General features: G+C 42.4%; 1 protein-coding gene across 10 annotated transcripts in view; it reads right to left on the bottom strand.

The window, feature by feature from the left end:
• Positions 1-2,385: 2,385 nt before the first annotated feature.
• UNC79 (unc-79 homolog, NALCN channel complex subunit) overlaps positions 2,386-18,943 on the bottom strand; it is a 161,993-nt gene continuing 145,435 nt past the window's right edge. For all 10 annotated transcript variants that reach the window (XM_073349519.1, XM_073349521.1, XM_073349522.1 and 7 more), the window contains 6 exons: positions 18,335-18,510; positions 15,579-15,765; positions 13,357-13,554; positions 11,006-11,083; positions 4,753-4,794; positions 2,386-3,811 (listed from right to left, as the gene is read on the bottom strand). In XM_073349519.1, coding sequence (XP_073205620.1) covers positions 3,611-3,811; positions 4,753-4,794; positions 11,006-11,083; positions 13,357-13,554; positions 15,579-15,765; positions 18,335-18,510 — 882 coding nt within the window. In that variant the 3' untranslated portion in view covers positions 2,386-3,610. The remainder of the gene's footprint in view (positions 3,812-4,752; positions 4,795-11,005; positions 11,084-13,356; positions 13,555-15,578; positions 15,766-18,334; positions 18,511-18,943) is intronic.

Here is an 18,943-nt window from a genome sequence, read left to right as displayed (position 1 = left end):
GAAGGCATTACTGTTGCCCGCCCCCTTTCCCAGCCCCCACAATGAAAGCTGGAGAGGGAGATGTCTTCCAAACCTCCCTCATTACACCCATTATCTTCAATGGGGTTACACAGGTACAAGCTTTGCTGTTGATAATGCACCACAGGGAATGCATTTTAATACAGCCAGATGTAAAGTTATACATCTAGGAACAAGGAATGCTGGCCGTAGCTACAGAATGGGGGACTCTAGCCAGGAAAGCAGTGACTCTGAAAAGGATTTAGCAGGTCATTGTGGTTAAATAACTCAATAGAATATTCCAGTGTTGTGATATAATAAAAAGGGCTAATGCAGTCCTTGGGTGTATAAACAGGGAAGTAGTGAGTAGGAGCAGGGTGGTGATTTTACCTCAGTATATGATATTGTGAATCTGATACTGGAATAGTGCATACAGTTCTGGTGTCCACATTTTTAAAAGGATGTTGAAAAACTGGAGAGAGTGGAAGAGCCACACAAAGGATCCAGGATTGGAGAAAATGCCATATAATGAGAGATTTAAAGAGCTTAATGTATTTGGTTTATCAAATAAAAGATTGAGAGGTGACTTGATTACAGTAAGTACCATCATGGGGTGAAAATCCTGGGTATTAAAGGGCTCTTTAACATAGAGGGGAAAGGCATAGCAAGAACCAATGGCACAGAAATGAAGCTGCTCATATTCAAATTAGAAATATGGCACAAAATTTTTAACACTGAGATGATTAACCACTGGAACAATCTACCATCTCCTGATGTTTTAAAATCAACACTGGATATCATTCTGGAAGACAGTCTTTACCCAAACTCAAGATATGGGGCTCAATACTGGGGTAACTGGGTGAAATGAAATGGCTTGTGATGTACAGGAGATCAGACTAGATGATCTAATTGTCCCTTCTGGTCTTAAACTCTATGTGTAAGGGGGGGAATAGTCCCGCTATTGTGGGGAACTTTCCTACCGTGGTGAAGTGGGCTAGCGAAAGGATCCGAGTCCTCGCTCCCACTTCCTTCACCCAGTGGCCTCCCTGCCCTTGAGGACTCCCCTTCCACTCTCCTGTCTGGCAGAGTCCTTGTAACCCCAACAAGGCTGGGCCCAAGATTCCTGGGGGGCTCAACCCCCAACCCTGCTGTGGTCACCTACGACAGGGGCTAGGGTGTCCCCACTCCGGGGTACTCTCTCTGCACTGGGCACTTCTCTGACCCGCTGACCATTACATACAAGTTAAAGCAAATGCAAGTTATTTAATCAACAATGGGAAAGGTTAAAGGAAACACATCACCCTGCTCCGTGGCAGGGAACATCACAAACAGTGTCTCTGGAATGTCCAGGCAGTTCACAGTCTGTTCCTTGTAAGTCCCAGGCCTCCTTCTCAGGCCCTGGCTGTGCTGCAGGGATGCTGTGGGTTGGACACTTGCTCTGGTGGTGGCCACACGCTCTCAGGCCCTAAGTGGTAGGACCTTTCTTCCCAGTGTCGCCCCCACCCTGTCGGGGTTACGATCCAAGCCTGGCCTGCAGAGCCTCTTGGCTGAGGCGTCTCCCTGTGCTGGGCCAGCTGCCCAGGGTCCCCCTCGCTCTCCCCAGCTGCTCACCGCACCCAGCTCCAGACTGCTCCAGCCCCAGCTCCACCACTCTGTCTCAGCACTGCTGCTGCTGCTCTGCTGCCAGCTCCCTGGGCTGCTTCTTCGGCCCCTCTGGCTCTGGTTGCTGCAGCTCTGCTCTGCAGGCTGCTTCTGTGACTCTGCTCCCAGCACTGACCTGCTTCCTGGGCTGCTTTTCTGGCCACTCTGGCTCTGGTTGCTGCAGCTCTCCTCCCAGGACAGGTCTGCTCTCTCTGGGCTATGCCTCTGGCTTTGGGGCTGCAGCTCTGCTCCCAGGACAGGGTCTGCTCTCTCTGGGCTGCTTTTCTGGTCCCTCTGGATCTGGCACAGCTCAGCCCCACTCTGTCTGAGCCAGGCAAATCCAGCTCACACGAAGGACAGGACAGGACCTCCCTGGCCTCCTGACTCTCTGATTAGCCTGCCCACCCTGTCATTCAGGCTGATCTGGAGCATTGGCCTCTCCCCATTGTTCCCGGGGGCTGTCAGTCTCAGGGTGCTGATTTCCCATCGACCCTTCCCCCTTTTTCGTACTGGGAGCTAGCCAACCAAAACACCCCCACTGAATTGTAGTAAGGGGGCAATAGTCCCCTTACATATGAATCTATGAGGGAACAGAATCTAAATCTCTCTCTCAACTGTGTTGGTTCTGCAAGGCTAACAGGAGTAAAAGAAATAAAATCTTTACTCAAGCAATTATTTTCTGGACCCCAGTCCCCCTCCAAAGGAGCTGGGGAAAAACACATTAATGCTGAGTGTGGTAGTAAAGGGTATGTTTTAAATAGGATTTTAATATACAGCTGACATGTATATTTATTCTTCTTCTAGTCAGTGCATTACAGTAATAAATATGAGAGATTGTTTATGAATCAACAGAATTAAATATTAATTACACGAGGTGATAAATTCTGGTCTTTTTAGGAATTCACCAAAAGCCACTGAAGTCAATGAAAGTCTTTCCATTGACTTAAATGGGCTTTGGATCAGTCCCTTAATGCTGTTAAAATTCATTTGTTATTAAACAAACTTTCTATGCAATATTATGCCATAGCTATAATTTGTTATCAGAATGCAAAAATTCAGGACCAAACCTTCTCCTACTGAACTCTAGGGTAAAACTTCCCCAGACATGAAAAAGAGCAGAATCGGGCTGTACATTTTTAATTGCACTGTATACAAATATGCACAAAAGACTAAAATACTGTAGTCACAAAACTCAAGAGGTTTCCATGAAGCTTACAGGAAAGTACAGCACAAAATCAGTGAAGTGACAAGTTTTTTTTTTCCAAAAAAATAATAAACCATACTTGATAGGTGTGGTAAACATTAAACAAAAAGACAAATGAACTGGCACAGTTTAACAACCTAATTTCTAAATGTGCTTTGTAATAATGCTCCTCCCAAGCTGCTGTTTTCCCAAAACATAATGACAAAAAGCCTTATTGTAACATCACTGTTTTATAGTGACAAATTTTATTGCATTGCCAACTGCGAGTTTAAAAGAAAAAGCTGTAGAAAGGATCCCAAAGCACCACCACCGCCCTTTTTTATTTTAGTGTGTGTGTGATTATCATCCAAAATAGCAACATAGCACTTTCATGTGTCACTAGTCTAGTTTAAAAAAAATAGAAGTTAATTAAAGAAAAGTGAGTTTTGTTTTTTTTCAAAAATAATATAAAGAACCCTTTCAGAATCAAATATTTCAATGATTAGAAATATGTTTAGCATGAAAGATAGAGCCCAACCCTGCAAAAATTCTTGAGTGCAATCTCAACGACTTCACTGGGACTGCTCGTGTGAGCAAGAATTTATGTGTGTGATTACGAAATTGGCAGGATCAGGCTCTTAGCTTTGCCCTGTGCAAGCTTTTGCACAATTGTCCTAGGCTAAAAAGCATAGATAAAGTACTAATATATACAAAAATTAGCTTTAGTCTTATAGCTTTAACCCTATTATTGCTAGACCAAAAGTGAGGATTTGGAACAATTCACATAATTCATAGAGGATAAAACTGAGATGCAGCTTCAGATGACTGAATTTCCACTTGAGCCATTTTAAACTGGGTACACTGCAGCCACTTGCGGAGTACGGATGAGCTATTGTTCATTTGTCCTGACCCTTGTAACATCCTCAGGCTGTGGTGGTTCACGTTATTCTGAATGGCTTGAAGGCGCAGTTGGAGTCCAGCAGATAAATGCTATTAAAACCAGCAGAAGGTTGAGTTTCTGTCTTTTATTCAATACATACATTAAATCAGGATGATGTAAGATTTTTTGCCAGGCGCGGATTTCTGAAGGAGAGGATTCCCCCTGCATGCCCCACCTCCCTTCATCCCAGGTGTCTTTCTACCTCATCTCCAACCATCGACAAAGATGTTGTCACAAGGGGCATGGATTTCAGGCCACCATCCCCAAAATCACTACGTTCTCAACAGCAACTTTAGGTGGAGCTTTCTGCACAGCCTTTATTCCCATCCACTCTTGACTGACAGGACCCATTGGTATGCCTCATCCTCATTTCTGTCACACACAGGGCCACTGAGCACTGACCATCATCATCCAACCAGCAGACCACAGTAGGTCAACGTTTAGGTTGACCTGATTTAGTTGGGGATTGGTCTTGTTTTGAGCAGGGGGTTGGACTAGATGACCTCCTGAGGTCCCTTCCAACCCTGATATGCTATGATTCTATGAACGTCAGGTGCTGTAGAACTGAAAGCCACCCTCTGAATCATGGGTTCTCAACCTGTGGGTCGATGTCAGGGGGTTATGGACCACCCTGCTTTCCTTAGCTAGTTACATGAGAGCAGAGAGGGCCTCCCACCTAGATCCTAGTTAGATGGAAGTCATGGGTGGCACAGCGTCTCAATACGGAAAAGGTTGAGAACTACTGTCCTAAATGATGCCTCAGCCCATTCAAATTTGGCACAGTCAATGCTGGGCCACTGAATGTCCCCAAATACCAAGCAGTTTGCATATTATAACGAGATGTATGTTGAAAAAATAATACGGCGTTTTTATGATGCATTGTCAGAGAGTTGGGAACTTGAGTCCAATAGTCTTATTTCTAGAGTACATTCAGACAAAGCAAAGAACAGAAATACCAACAAGCATGAAAGAACAAGAGAAAATAACTTACCTTTAGATTTGACTGAATCATTGGCAACCACATGGGTATTAGCTGTACGAAGAGACAACAAATGTTTTGTTAGTATACTATATGGGCCTATAAATCTGTTCCAGTTACAATGAGCCAGAGCAGGGTATAGCTAACTCATTTAGCCCTTTGAATGGATGGTGACACATGCTGAAAAGACTCACCCATAAATATGGAAATGTCTTTGTAAAAGATGGGCATGCTGGACATGTGGCATTCAGAGGTTAAGAGCCAGCTTTGATCATTTGTATCCTATTTCACAATAAGGAGCCATTAATGGTACTATTTTAAGACAATATTGATAGTTTAAAATAAAAATCCATTAAAAGGAATATTTCCCTGGAGGTGTTTTCTTAACACCCCGGTGCGCAGGTATTGGAATGGATGCGGTTCAAGCATTGCACAAAAAGGTGCACACCGCTGCAGATGTTGAAGAGCGAAAAGGATTGAGGCAGAAATTCATGATGATGCAGAACATTTTATATTCTGATCACTGACCATTGTTTTATAGGTGAACAATTGCAGGCATCCATGCTATACTCACACATCTAATTTAGGCCCAAGACCTCCTTTCACCATATAGCATGTGCAGCAGACAGTGAGCTGGGCATCTTAGTGCTGGGGCGGTGGAAAAGGAATTTTCCCTTCAGTATGCCAAGCAACTGTGGAGTTGCTGTACAGCTGTTATTGCAGCCCTCCATGGGGGGGATGGGTGAACCCATGTAGCAGTGGATCTTCCAGCCTCACCCTTGCCATGTCCTTATCCCTCATCTCCAACTGATCTGTGTGCATTGGCCTAAAAAAGCCCTCCCTGCACCCTACTCCCAAGAGACAGAAGGCTCACTCATCAGGATGAAAAAGTACCTCTTAGGCTTTGACCTATGCCTGGATTTATTTTCTCCAGGACAGCGCCTCATCAATCTGCACTCAAACCTCCCACTGACTTCCCTGGGAACTCTATTTGCAGAGCAACTGCAGGATCAGGGCTTCATATGGTCATACTCCAGACACCAACAGAGTAGGAGGGCTCTGGGAACCCATAATCCAAGAGCTGATATTTATTTCTGGCTATATCTCTTAACAGAACTTTTATTTGAGAGTAACTTTACATGACAAGCCTACAGAAACCATTTCTATCCATGCTCTCCAATATTAGTTTAACCACTGGGCATATTGTTCTGAAATGCTTCTCCAAATGGCATCAGAATTTGCAATTTACCAATTATGCTACTGAGAGTTTTGGGTTAAACCTAATCAGTATTGACAGCATTAGATAAAGCATCATTCCCCCTGTTCATAGAATGCTAATTGTTTGTCTGGCTGCATAACATAAATTTCAGTGCTGTTTTGCTAGTGGATCATATGCAGCTCTGTCAGTATTGATTACTTGGTCCACCAAATAAAGAACCATATGCAATCTTCCGCTTCTGCAGGCAGATGGATGCCAAAACAGATGGAACCCAGCCAGAGAATAGGGGAGCATTAGCTCAGTAATCTCCTTCCCTGGGACCTTGCAGAAGCTCCTCCACTGGAGCTCTGATTACTCAGATCTATGTGGGGTTTTGAGAGGCAGAAATAGGACAGTTAAAAGAGTACCCAAATTCCATGGCATGCTCCTCCTGCTAACTTCACAGACTTACCACTGGAAATCTGATCAGGTGCTCATGCTGCTCCTATGGGAGCTAGCCAGTGGCAGCATGTTTCCTGCCAAAGGGGAAGGAAAACTGGTCGGGAAGCTGGGCAGAAACACAGGGTCTCTTATGTACCCCAAGATCCACACAAGGTTTAGGAGGACTGACCCCTCTGCCTTGGGGGATGGGGGCGGTGTTAGAAGGGAGCAAATCCTCTCCCTCCCACTCCCCCCACTGTCACCTAGCTGGATGGAGGTTGAAGAAATTGAGCTGGAACACTTGGATTTTTTTTCTTTCCATCTCTCGGTCAGGCTTTTCTCCAAAAGGGGGAATATGGATTAAAAATCAGTCCAAAAAGTACTATCTGACAATAAAATCTGACAATCTATCCCAGGGGGAAGCATACACAGTGCAAGCAGGTGGGGAACATAACACCAATGGCTAAAAGTAGATGAAATCAGGAGGTGGACCTCTCGCCGCACCAGTCAAAGAGGAAGGGGAGTTGTGAGAAAGTGCTGCTCCCTGCCAGTGAGATGAAAGAAAGCTCCTCCTCTGCTTTTAGTTTAGGAAGATCTGCAGTCCCCTATCTTGCTCCACTTTCCCTGGCTTTACCCTCCCCCCATCTCATTCCTAATAAGGTTCCCCACCACATCAGCATCCTAGTAAACACACTTCCCGTAATCCATCTGGCAACATGTGACCCTCTGACTCCCCGTTGTGGTGGTCATTACAATTACACATTTTTCCTGTGTCTGTTGTGATGAAGTTGTACAATGGCCTTCTTGAACATTTTAATCACATCTGATTCCCTATTTAGAATAAGAAATACAGCAATAAACTTAATTAATGAAGATGGTAAGTATGCAGGTTTTAGTGGCAACCACTGTGCTAAAAAGGGGTGGGCTTGGTGGTGGTGATCTGATTTGCATAATGCAAAAAGCTCAGGAAAAGTATATTAAGAATGTGCTGAAACTGAATAAAAAAATAAGATTATTTTTCACTCCACTCTCTCCTCCTCACCATTCTCTAGTGATAACTTATTTTCGTTTGAAAGGCTTACATCTACATAAAGGAAAGGTGCTTTGAAACATAAAATATATTCTACACTTAATTACCAACAAGGTCAAGGCAATACAAGATTTTCTAAATTGTCTGAAACATAATAAAAAACAACAATCAGCCAACAATCAGAGAGCCGTTATCTTTGCAACCTCTGCATGTAGGTTAGGGCCATGAACATTCAGGTCTTCTCTGCAACCCTTGAAAATAAGACAGTTTCAAAGCTGATTTGAGGTAAATTTCATGTTTGTAACTTAATGTTTTCCACCTTTTTTCATTTGTGGACCCCTAAAAAATTTCAAATGGAGGTGTGGCCTCCTTTGGAAATCTTAGGCATAGTCTGCAGACCCTCAGGGGTCTGCGGACCACAGCTTAAAAACCACTGCTATAAATTATGGAGGTGCCAGTCATGGCTCCACAGTTAAAGTTGAGCTTTGCACTTAAAGCAGGGATTCAATCTCTTCGAAATGTAAATTACTGACATATACTCTCAATCTTAACTCCATTGTAACATAGTTTTTGCTTGGGAATTTATTGCAGAATTTGTGTGAGATGCCTTTTCTTTGGGTGGGAAGGCAGCTTTAAAATCCACCCTGGGCTTCATAGGATCCTGATTCATAGGTGCCGAATCAGTGCACCTCCTGGGAACCCTGTCCATGACCCATCCTGGGACAGCCTTGCCCACTTTTAGGGCCCCAACCCGCAGAGCTCAGGTACAGAACTGAGCTCTTTACCCTATTATAAATCTGAATTTTAACATTTGCTAATAGAACCTGAATCTTTTCAATCCAATCTGCTTCATGTTCAGTCATCCGCTAGGAAGTGAAATGCTATCTCATTCCAACGTCACCCTCTCCAAGAGAGGGTCCAAACACCACATTTACTGAAGGGAAATACATGAAGTGAGGCAGTGAGAGAGTATGTCTAAAATGTTTTTAGAAATTTCATTCTTTGATCAAGATATTGTCATGTAAGGAATGTTTAAGTAGCTGTCAAGGTTCCTTCCCCACTCTGAACGCTAGGGTACAGATGTGGGGACCTGCATGAAAACCTCCTAAGCTTACTTTTACCAGCTTAGGTTAAAACTTCCCCAAGGTACAAACTATTTTACTTTTTGCCCTTGGACTTTCGCTGCCACCACCAAACGTCTAACCGGTATTATTTTATTAGGAAAGAGTCCGTTTGGAAATGTCTTTCCCCCCCAAATCCTCCCAAACGTTACCCCCCCTTTCCTGGGGAAGGTTTGATAAAAATCCTCACCAATTTGCATAGGTGACCACAGACCCAAACCCTTGGATCTCCAGAACAATGAAAAAGCATTCAGTTTCTTAAAAGAAGAATTTTAATAGAAGAAAAAGTAAAAAGAATCACCTCTGTAAAATCAGGATGGTAAATACCTTACAGGGTAATTAGATTCAAAACATAGAGAATCTCTCTAGGCAAAACCTTAAGTTACAAAAAAGACACAAAAACAGGAATATCCATTCCATTCAGCACAGCTTATTTTCTCAGCCATTTAAACAAACAGAATCTAATGCATATCTAGCTAGATTACTTACTAAGTTCTAAGTCTCCATTCCTGTTCTGTCCCCGGCAAAAGCATCACACAGACAGAAACCCTTTGTTTCTCCCCCCCTCCAGCTTTGAAAGTATCTTGTCTCCTCATTGGTCATTGTGGTCAGGTGCCAGTGAGGTTATCCTAGCTTCTTAACCCTTTACAGGTGAAAGGGTTTTTCCTCTGGCCAGGAGGGATTTTAAAGGTGTTTACCCTTCCCTTTATATTTATGACAGTAGCTCTCCACAGTACTACAACAATATAACTCCATCGGCTGTTAATTTTAAAGGAGGCATGGTAACAGGGTATCAGGTATCAGTTTTAGCTTTTGTGTTACTGCTGGACACTAATGGCATTGCTATACTGCAACATAAGCCTGTGCTTGAGCCCGGGCTCAAGCCTAACCCCCCCTTCCATCTACACTGCAATTGTGCTAACCCAGCATTTGGACCCAGGGTCCCAGGACCCTGCAGGGTTGGAGGGTCCAAGCTCAAGTTAAGCCAGAACCCAAGGTCCGAGCCCTATTGCCTTGCAGTGTAGATGCAGCCACGCTTGACTCAGGACCTGGGAGTCAGCCGGACGTATCCCACAATTCCATGGGAAAATGTCCATAGTACTCTCTATCCCAACAATCTGCAATGCACTCTATTGAAAATGGAAGCCATGCCCCCTTTGTAAATGGCAGCAGCTCAGCGCTAACTCAGTCTCTCATAATCACCAATCTGCAAGCACACATTCAGAGAGCCTCCTGGGTTTGCAATGGAGAGTGAACAGATCAAGTCTTTGGCAAAGCGAACTGCTTTCTGGTAACATGCAGGGCAGGCAGTAAAGTTTTCCCACAGTGCATCATGGTCCTAGGGCTAGAGCAGCCACATTTCGGGGGGAGGGACGGGATGCTAGGGAATCTGGGATATGGTTACTTTGACTCAGGTCTGTGCACTGCAATATGGACACCAGAGCTCTAGATTTCAGCACAGGTTCGAAAAGTCTTAACATAAAGTCAAGCCCAGAGCTCCCTAACACGGGTCAGATGACTTGAGTCCCATTAACCCTGCGCTTACGTTGCAGTGTAGACATACCCTAAGAGGCTGAAAAAGAATAAATACACAGTGGCTTGCTCTAATGCAATACAACAGCTCAACTATACAAAGGAACACAACTCATCTAGACGCACAGGACTAAGGACTGCTTTGCTTGCTGTTATTTCATCTAAAAACAGCTATCCAGAGTGGAAAAGCATCTATAATGCTAAAAGACTTGATTTATCCTGTGTGACCACCCCAGTTCTTTCCATTTCTTCTTTGATTTGGCTTGTTTTACTCAAGGAACACTGGTCATCCACAAGGGGAAAAATACTACTTTATTTAAACTTTGTACCAAATGCTGCAGGCCACTGATTCCCAAAGGAGTTTTGCACAAGCAAGGCAAGCACAACTTGGCCCTGGACTGGTGAATAGCCTATTGTGCTTTCCTAAAAGAACAGGATTCACCATCTAATTATATTCAGTTAAGAAAGAAACACACACACACAGGCATTTAATAAAACCAGACATTATTCAGGCACAAGTCTTGTGTTATCACCCTGAAATAATTTGAGTGCCAGGACATAAATGTGATCTGAAAAGGAAGCTGAGTGACACCAACATTGTTAGGAATTAGAAATTGGTCCAAAATGGAAATTTAAAATCCAGATTTTGAATGCTGCTGCTTGCAAAGTTCAGGGGTGTCTGAATGCAGACTTTGGATTCATTCTGTTATAGGAACTAGGAGTAAATAAGATACAAAGTCAAAATTCAAGGGCAGTTTGTGCGCAGGGTTTTGGTCTATGCCTCTATGTTAGGAATTTTACTCTTTTAATGTTGTGAAGAGCTATATTCCTGCACTGACATTTAACCTCAGCCCCTTCTAGTTTCCCCTCCTAGGAAGTCTCTTAGAAAAAAGGTCCCTACGAATCCTTAAAAGAAGTATTCACAACATGTGATTCACCTACCTTGACAAATATAGTGGAATTGCATTCTTGTAAAGCCTCCATTAAACTAATCACATGCAGACACACCATTTCCACCATCTGAAAGAAAAAATATTAAATAAATATCCAGTGTAATAATATTGTGAACCCAGCCAACAGTCTCTAGGGATAGTCTCACTCCATTTTCTTGGCAGCTATACTGGGGCATAAGCTGTATGTTTTTTAACCACTGACATTTCAGGTTAAATATCACATGATGACACGGGGGACATTTCTATTTAGTAAGTCTTTCTCTGATGCAGAGCACCTATCTGTTAGAGTGCTCTATATATTTTAATTCCTATTGCACACCAAGACAAACTGTCTTCAGTTTTCTTCCTCTCAGTCATTGTTCCTTCTATATGTCCCTGTTGGGTAGTTCTTATCAATCATTGAGTCAGAAACTGGTATTTTTATTTACTGAATTCCTTTTAAAATTAACTTAGTCACAAAGATCAGATTTTATTTTTTCCATCTGAAGGTGATTTATTGTTCTGAATTGGCAGAGGGACCATGAATATATAAAATTATTTGATTTTATAGCATGAAATACGGCATATGGAAATATTAGCTTTTTGGTAGTAAACAGCATTTTATGTTTTATGTTCTGTAAATGCATAGGTACAAGGAGACAAATATCTTGAGATGGCAGTGAGTATTTGCAGTGCCTGTCTGAACTATGCATGTATTCCCCTATATAACAATAAATTTAGCTTTTCAGTATTGCTTGTCTCCTTCGAAGAGCTTTACAAACACGAACTAAATTGAACTTCAAAATACCCCTGTGAGAATAAGTATTATCCACATTTTACAGAGCACGTAGCCAAGGCAGAAAGTTTAATAACTTGTGCCAAGGGCCACAAAATGAGTCATTGTTAGAACTGAGATTAAAACTCAGGGCTTCCTAGTCACACACCTTTCCCCTTAGATTTGACCAAGCATCCGGCTAGTCAGAGGTAGAGGTCATGCAGAATTTCAGTTGATTTCACTAGGAGCTTCAGGCTTACAGCAGCAATTCCCAAACTGTGTTCAGTGGACTACAAGTGGGTCACAGAGCACTTAATGAGTAGTCCATTGACAGCGGGCTGGTCACCCAGGCTTCTCCACATTTCCAGAGGTTAAAATCACATGAAAGGACAGCTATAAATATATTAAGTACTTGTCTAATGTGACTTTAATGTAAACAATTGCTGTAGTTGGCACAAAAATATTCCAGCTGCAGTCCATGTGATTGCAAATGAAATGGAAAATGCCCAAACCATAGAGGGAATGGGAGGTAGTCTACATGATCATACATGAGCAGGGAGGTGCTCCACAAAGCAGTCTCTACATAAATAGGTGGCCCACATTCTAGAAAATGTTGAGAACCCCATGCTTAGAGGACTGGGCTATATGTGAGGAATCTCTGTCTTGGGCCTAGAATCAGAACCTTCAGAGCCAAACCAGCAATTACCATTTCAGCTAATGGAGAATATCCATCACATTAGTAGAACCAGAAGCTCATGACGAGTCTGGCAAGTGAGAGACAAGACCACTGTGTACCTTGCCCATCTTAAGCAAGCTGTCAACCATGAGTGTGCAAACAGAGAGAACTATTATTCTAGCACTGTGCATGCTTTAGGGCCCGAACCTATGAGGTACTCAGCAATGGAAGTCAATGGGAGTTTATAGCACTTGGCACATATCCGGAGGCACCGGGAAATTTGCATAACATTGGGTCCTTAGTGAACTACACCTACATCCTGCACCTGCATGCTAAGCAGATGAATAAGATGAATAATCTGTAACAAATAACTAATTAAACAAATTTGGCTCATTTTCTGTTTGCGAAATGTCTGAACAGACGGCAGTCTTCTCAAATCATTCATTACTCAAAAATATTTGCTGAACGATCTCTGTGGATTATGCTCACTCAATAACTTCTTTGCAACCAGTTGACTGTGAGAGTTCAATATTGATCATTTGAACTGTTTTGACTGAATACATGGGTCACATGGTAAAAACTCAAACAAATATTTACAGAATCATTCTGAAGTATTTGATCAATTTTGCGATGCAAACTCAGAAGCTCTAACACTGAATAGCACTAAGATCCAATAGAAGTGAATAGCACTCAGATCCTTGTTCAGATCACTACAGGGTAAAACTATTGCTAGCTATCTTTCCCTTTGAACTCTCAAAGGTAACATATACTGCACAGCCAAAAGTAGCACAATTGCTTCACAAAATTATGCATAGTCCCATGTATTCAGTTTTAAACTTTAAACCTAAAGTTTTGGTTTGGTTTTATATATATCTGTAATAAACAAATCTGTATACAGCATCTAACTCACCACTTTGTTATGTGCCATAAGCTGTAGGATACTAGGTGTCACTCGGCTCCAGAACTCCAGAGCTGTAAGGATGGCTGTAAAGCTAAACTCATTTTGATTTTGGACCGTAGGGGCTACTGCTGTTTGTTCACAATACACTGTCCAGAGCTGAGCAAATATAAACGCATGGAAGAGGGAACACATGTGCAGCACTGATGTCTGTGGAAAGAGTAACAAGAAAAAAATGTTTTTCTCGAAAAAGTATAAAGTACTTTCCCCATCAAAGTACCCCCATTATCATAAACCTCCATCAAATTAAATCCCCCAAGAAGTTCTCCCGCATCAGGTACTCACTGATCAAATCCACCATAACTATCAAAGTGTTTCTCTCGTTGCAGTAAGTGAAAGGCATCTGATAACAGCTCATGCATGTTGAAATAATATGTTTATATTTACACCCTAAAAGCCCAATCCTGCAAACAGATCTGCACATACAGGCCCTTACCTGTGCAGATGTGTAACCCACACACCTTCTGAGTGTGGTGTTCTGTCCCATCTAGTGGTACCGAGACCACTTAGAGACGGTTAAATCAGTCTGCTCTACAGCCTTAGCTAACAGCCAGTTGGCTTTTAGCTCATGCTGTAGAGTTCATGCACTAAGCTTCAGAAGCCTCAGGTTCAATCCTGCCCGCCAACAACAGGGGTCTGTCGGCATTACAGATGCACTACGGGGTATTAAAGTAAGGGTCAGAGTGTGAAGACCACTTTGTCCTTGGGAACCAATCCTGCTGAGTTTACTGGGGTAAAACGCTCATTGCCGTCAATGGGAGGCCTGTAGGAATATGATCTTAAACATGCTACTGCCCAAGTCAGTGGGAGTGTGAGTTTCCCAAGGAAACATGTATCCATACAAAATAAATCATTTTACATCAATTTCTTTTAATCTGCAACCCAGCTCCATCTTACCAGAATATAAACACCCCAAAACACCTCTATGTTACAGTCCCATAATGGGAACTTTGCAAGACTCGCTGTGCAGTTTTACAGATGTACCTGAGCATGAGCCTTTAATAATAAATGTTAGATATAGTGATTTCTGACAGACACGCCAAAGAGCTGTCACGATTCCTAGACATGTCACTAGTTCATTATAAAAAATGTTCTACTGTAATTCAGGTCATAGATATTTTCTCTGTTTAAAAGTGCAACAGTGATTCATGACCAATGCCACTATGACTGCACCAAACACTGCCAGGGTTGCTTGGTAACTGGAGGGAAGTATTTGAAAGAGCAAAAAGAACTAGAAGGAATGAATGGGAAGCAACAGTCTTGAATGGGTGAGGGGAGGCCAAGTACTAGACAAGCATGTGATCATTCTACTTCTGTAGTTAATAAACTCCTATTTATTATTTATTTAATAAACACATACTGCCTGCTGCATCTATGTTAATTATTGTCATAAATGGTTTACGATTTGCAACATCACTGTTCATCTTCAAAGCACTTGACAAATCAAGCTGGGCTTGAGTCCATCTGTTTGCAAATATTAAGTCTTTTTTTAATCCTCACACTACCTCTGTGATGTAGGTTAGCAAGTCTTATTAGAATAAATAGAATAGAATAGAATAGAATAGAATAGAATAGAATAGAGATATTTAGTCACTTGCTAAAGGGAGAGTCAATGTGGAGCTAAGAAAGCTAGACTAAGGACTCAGAAATTTCCATCTCCCACTCCTGTGCTCAGACCACTAGACAGTGATGCTCTCAAACAATAAAATATCTCTAGCAAGCTGATGTTTAGTGAATTTATCACTATGAATTTCTATGTCTATTGGGGCAGTTACCTTAAGAAAGACTGGGCAGGTTTGGGTTTTCTTTTCTGAATTATGATCATAAGTTTTTTATTATGCTTCCAGTTTCCTATATCTTATGAAGACAGCAGCCTGCTAACTTTGGGCAGTTTTAGTATGGTGGGACCATTATTGAACTAGAAAGTGGGCAGTGTAACTTTAAAACACTCAAACAATACTGCTGGAATATTTTACATGTACAAGGGGTACCATCTGGGAGTTTAAGCCACTTTAAATAAGGCATTAACATGAAGTTGCTTTTAAGATATCCAGAGGAGGAAAAGTTGTAAGATGCATCTTCACCTCCCTGAAAAAAACCACAACTGGTTAAGTGTTTGCAATACTAATGGCATTGCATATTGTGTATCATCTTAAACCCCTGGAATCCCTTACCTTTGATTGCTCTGGAAACCCAATCAGGATAACAATAAGGTGGTCTGCGATGTGGGAGCCAGCATCCAGAGGAATTGGCATGCAAGATGAGGGAAAATTCGGACAGACGACGTTGTGTGTCAGAGACCCCAGAAGTAGCCAGGAGAGTAAACGAATATGAGATACACATTCGATGAATTCTTTGGGCCTGTCAGAGAACAACTGATTTTTACAATGCAAGTGACCTTTGCTTTCTCTCATTAACTGGGAATCCCGTATGTTTGCAAAATGCTGCCAGTGCTTGCTAGAGTCGAAATCGTTTGGACAGCCTGTGGGAATGGCAGGTGGAGCTGCGTTTGGATTGGCTGACCTGGCATGGCATTAACATGCCCAGCAGCACTTGTTCTGTCCTTGCAAAGCAGAAATTCTGCACCAGGCTGATGTGGCAAACTCACAGAGCCACACACAGTGATTATTTGGATATAAATGATCAAAGGAGCTGTATATCATGATTCCTCTGTATATTAAAGACTGGGGTTATGGCACTGGGCTGTGATTCATAAGATCTAGACTCAGTTCCCAGCTCTGCCAGAGATTTCCTGGGTGACCACGGGCAAGTCACTGGATCTCTCGGGATCTCACTTCCCCACCAGTAAAATAAGGTTAATAACACTTCCTTTCTCCCACCCTTTGTCTGTCTTGGTCCATTTAATTTGTAAGTTTTTTGGGGCAGGGACGGTCTCTGATTAAAAGATCATACATCGTCTAGCACAATGAGACCCTGATCTTAGCTGGGGTGTCTAAGTGTTAGTGTAACACAAGAATAACAATAGTTTCCATAAATTTCATCTCAATCCAAGATCCCCTGGCTTTCACAAAGCCTGGAATTTAGATTACTTAGTCATCTGAATTCAGAGGCACTGAGAAGAAACGAATTTCAGGTCAGAAAGCAGTTGCCTAGCAGACCTCTGACTGCCATTTTTCATTATTAATTTAATATCAACAGTGATTCAAAACACCCATGAGGCATAACAATAATACATTTATTTTATTCATTGGCTTTTCTCTGGTGTTCAGCACCTAGGACCTGGGGCTTCACAAACATTAATTATCCTCATTTTACACATGGCGAACTGAAGCCCAGGGAGATAATAAATTAAAGTATATGTACAGCTTCACAGATTAAATCCAAAGAAACTCTCATATTGTGAAGTCTTTTTTTAACAAATCACCTTCAGAATGGGCCCAATCCTGACGCCCCACTCATTTACATTCACTCCTTACACAGGCAAACTGCAATGAGTAAGGAGTCAGGAGTTGGCCCTATATAGCTAGGTTTACAACCAGAACTGATTGAATACTTTCATTCGGTTTTACTATGAACTCAGATTCTCACATCCTTATTCAAATTCATCCCTGATGTAACTTCACTGAAGCCAATGGAGTTACATCATGGATCCATTTGGGACCATGACGCAACACTACTGAGTGATAAAGTACCTAGGGGTGACAGTGGACGAGAAGCTGGATATGAGTCAGCAGTGTGCCCTTGTTGCCAAGAAGGCCAATGGCATTTTGGGATGTATAAGTAGGGGCATAGCGAGCAGATCGAGGGACGTGATCGTTCCCCTCTATTCGACATTGGTGAGGCCTCATCTGGAGTACTGTGTCCAGTTTTGGGCCCCACACTACAAGAAGGATGTGGATAAATTGGAGAGAGTCCAGCGAAGGGCAACAAAAATGATTAGGGGTCTGGAACACATGACTTATGAGGAGAGGCTGAGGGAGCTGGGATTGTTTAGCCTGCAGAAGAGAAGAAGGAGGGGGGATTTGATAGCTGCTTTCAACTACCTGAAAGGGGGTTCCAAAGAGGATGGCTCTAGACTGTTCTCAATGGTAGCAGATGACAGAACGAGGAGTAATGGTCTCAAGTTGCAGTGGCGGAGGTTTAGATTGGATATTAGGAAAAACTTTTTCACTAAGAGGGTGGTGAAACACTGGAATGCGTTACCTAGGGAGGTGGTAGAATCATAGAATCATAGAATATCAGGGTTGGAAGGGACCCCAGAAGGTCATCTAGTCCAACCCCCTGCTCAAAGCAGGACCAATTCCCAGTTAAATCATCCCAGCCAGGGCTTTGTCAAGCCTGACCTTAAAAACCTCTAAGGAAGGACATTCTACCACCTCCCTAGGCAACGCATTCCAGTGTTTCACCACCCTCTTAGTGAAAAAGTTTTTCCTAATATCCAATCTAAACCTCCCCCACTGCAACTTGAGACCATTACTCCTCGTTCTGTCATCTGCTACCATTGAGAACAGTCTAGAGCCATCCTCTTTGGAACCCCCTTTCAGGTAGTTGAAAGCAGCTATCAAATCCCCCCTCATTCTTCTCTTCTGCAGGCTAAACAATCTAGAATCTAGAATCTTCTGCAGGCTAAACAATCTAGAATCTCCTTCCTTAGAGGTTTTTAAGGTCAGGCTTGACAAAGCCCTGGCTGGGATGATTTAACTGGGAATTGGTCCTGCTTCGAGCAGGGGGTTGGACTAGATGACCTTCTGGGGTCCCTTCCAACCCTGATATTCTATGATTCTATGATTCTATGAAAGTTGGGGTTGTTGAAACATTTAACATTGAATTGTCTTTGTTTCAACATCCATCATCAAATCATACCCACTGTCATCACTAACTGCATTCCCTTTAATCTGGCAAGAACCCCAGAATTATTGTGGGAATTTCTGCCTCATTGCTCTTCTTTTGGGGACAAAAGTGCTCTTACCCCTGTTGCATTGCAGAAGGAGGATGGTACAGCCATGGCAAGTAACGAATCACAGCTTTATTATCTCTGTGATTTCCTCGTGTAATTTCCATAGCTGCAATCTGAGCTAAACCAACTTTGAGATGTCCACCAAAGGTGTCTTCATGCAGTGGCTGGGAACACGTCTTCATGTGACTCTGCAAAGTAAAGATCTGATTTTCTATCCAGTAGGGTATTGCACTAAATCCACTTTATGCAAATTCTCACATATTGTCTGTTCACCTTCAATCACCCATACAAAGAAAGAGGCAACATGTGCATGCATCCTTTCTATCAGCAAACCCTGTAACTATGTATGCAAACTAGCTTTTGCATACTCTATTTATTTAATTGCACATCAAAGGACTCAATCTTTTCACAAGGTAATATAATTTGCACAAGAAATTACCAGCTTTACCCAGGCAAATAGCCATTTGCCTTTTAAAATACAGTATTTTGCCTCTTCAGTGGGTGAGAGACCATTTTGCATGGCTCATTTTTTGTGAGGACATTTAGGCCCTGAAAATCTAAGGGCAATGTTGTATCAATTGAGTGGCATATGCTTATCCCTGAGAACGTATTTTATAAAAC

The sequence above is a fragment of the Lepidochelys kempii genome, chromosome 6 (assembly GCF_965140265.1).
Source record: "Lepidochelys kempii isolate rLepKem1 chromosome 6, rLepKem1.hap2, whole genome shotgun sequence".
NCBI classification, from domain to species: Eukaryota; Metazoa; Chordata; order Testudines; family Cheloniidae; genus Lepidochelys; species Lepidochelys kempii.
This window is presented reverse-complemented; position numbering and strand designations above follow the sequence as displayed.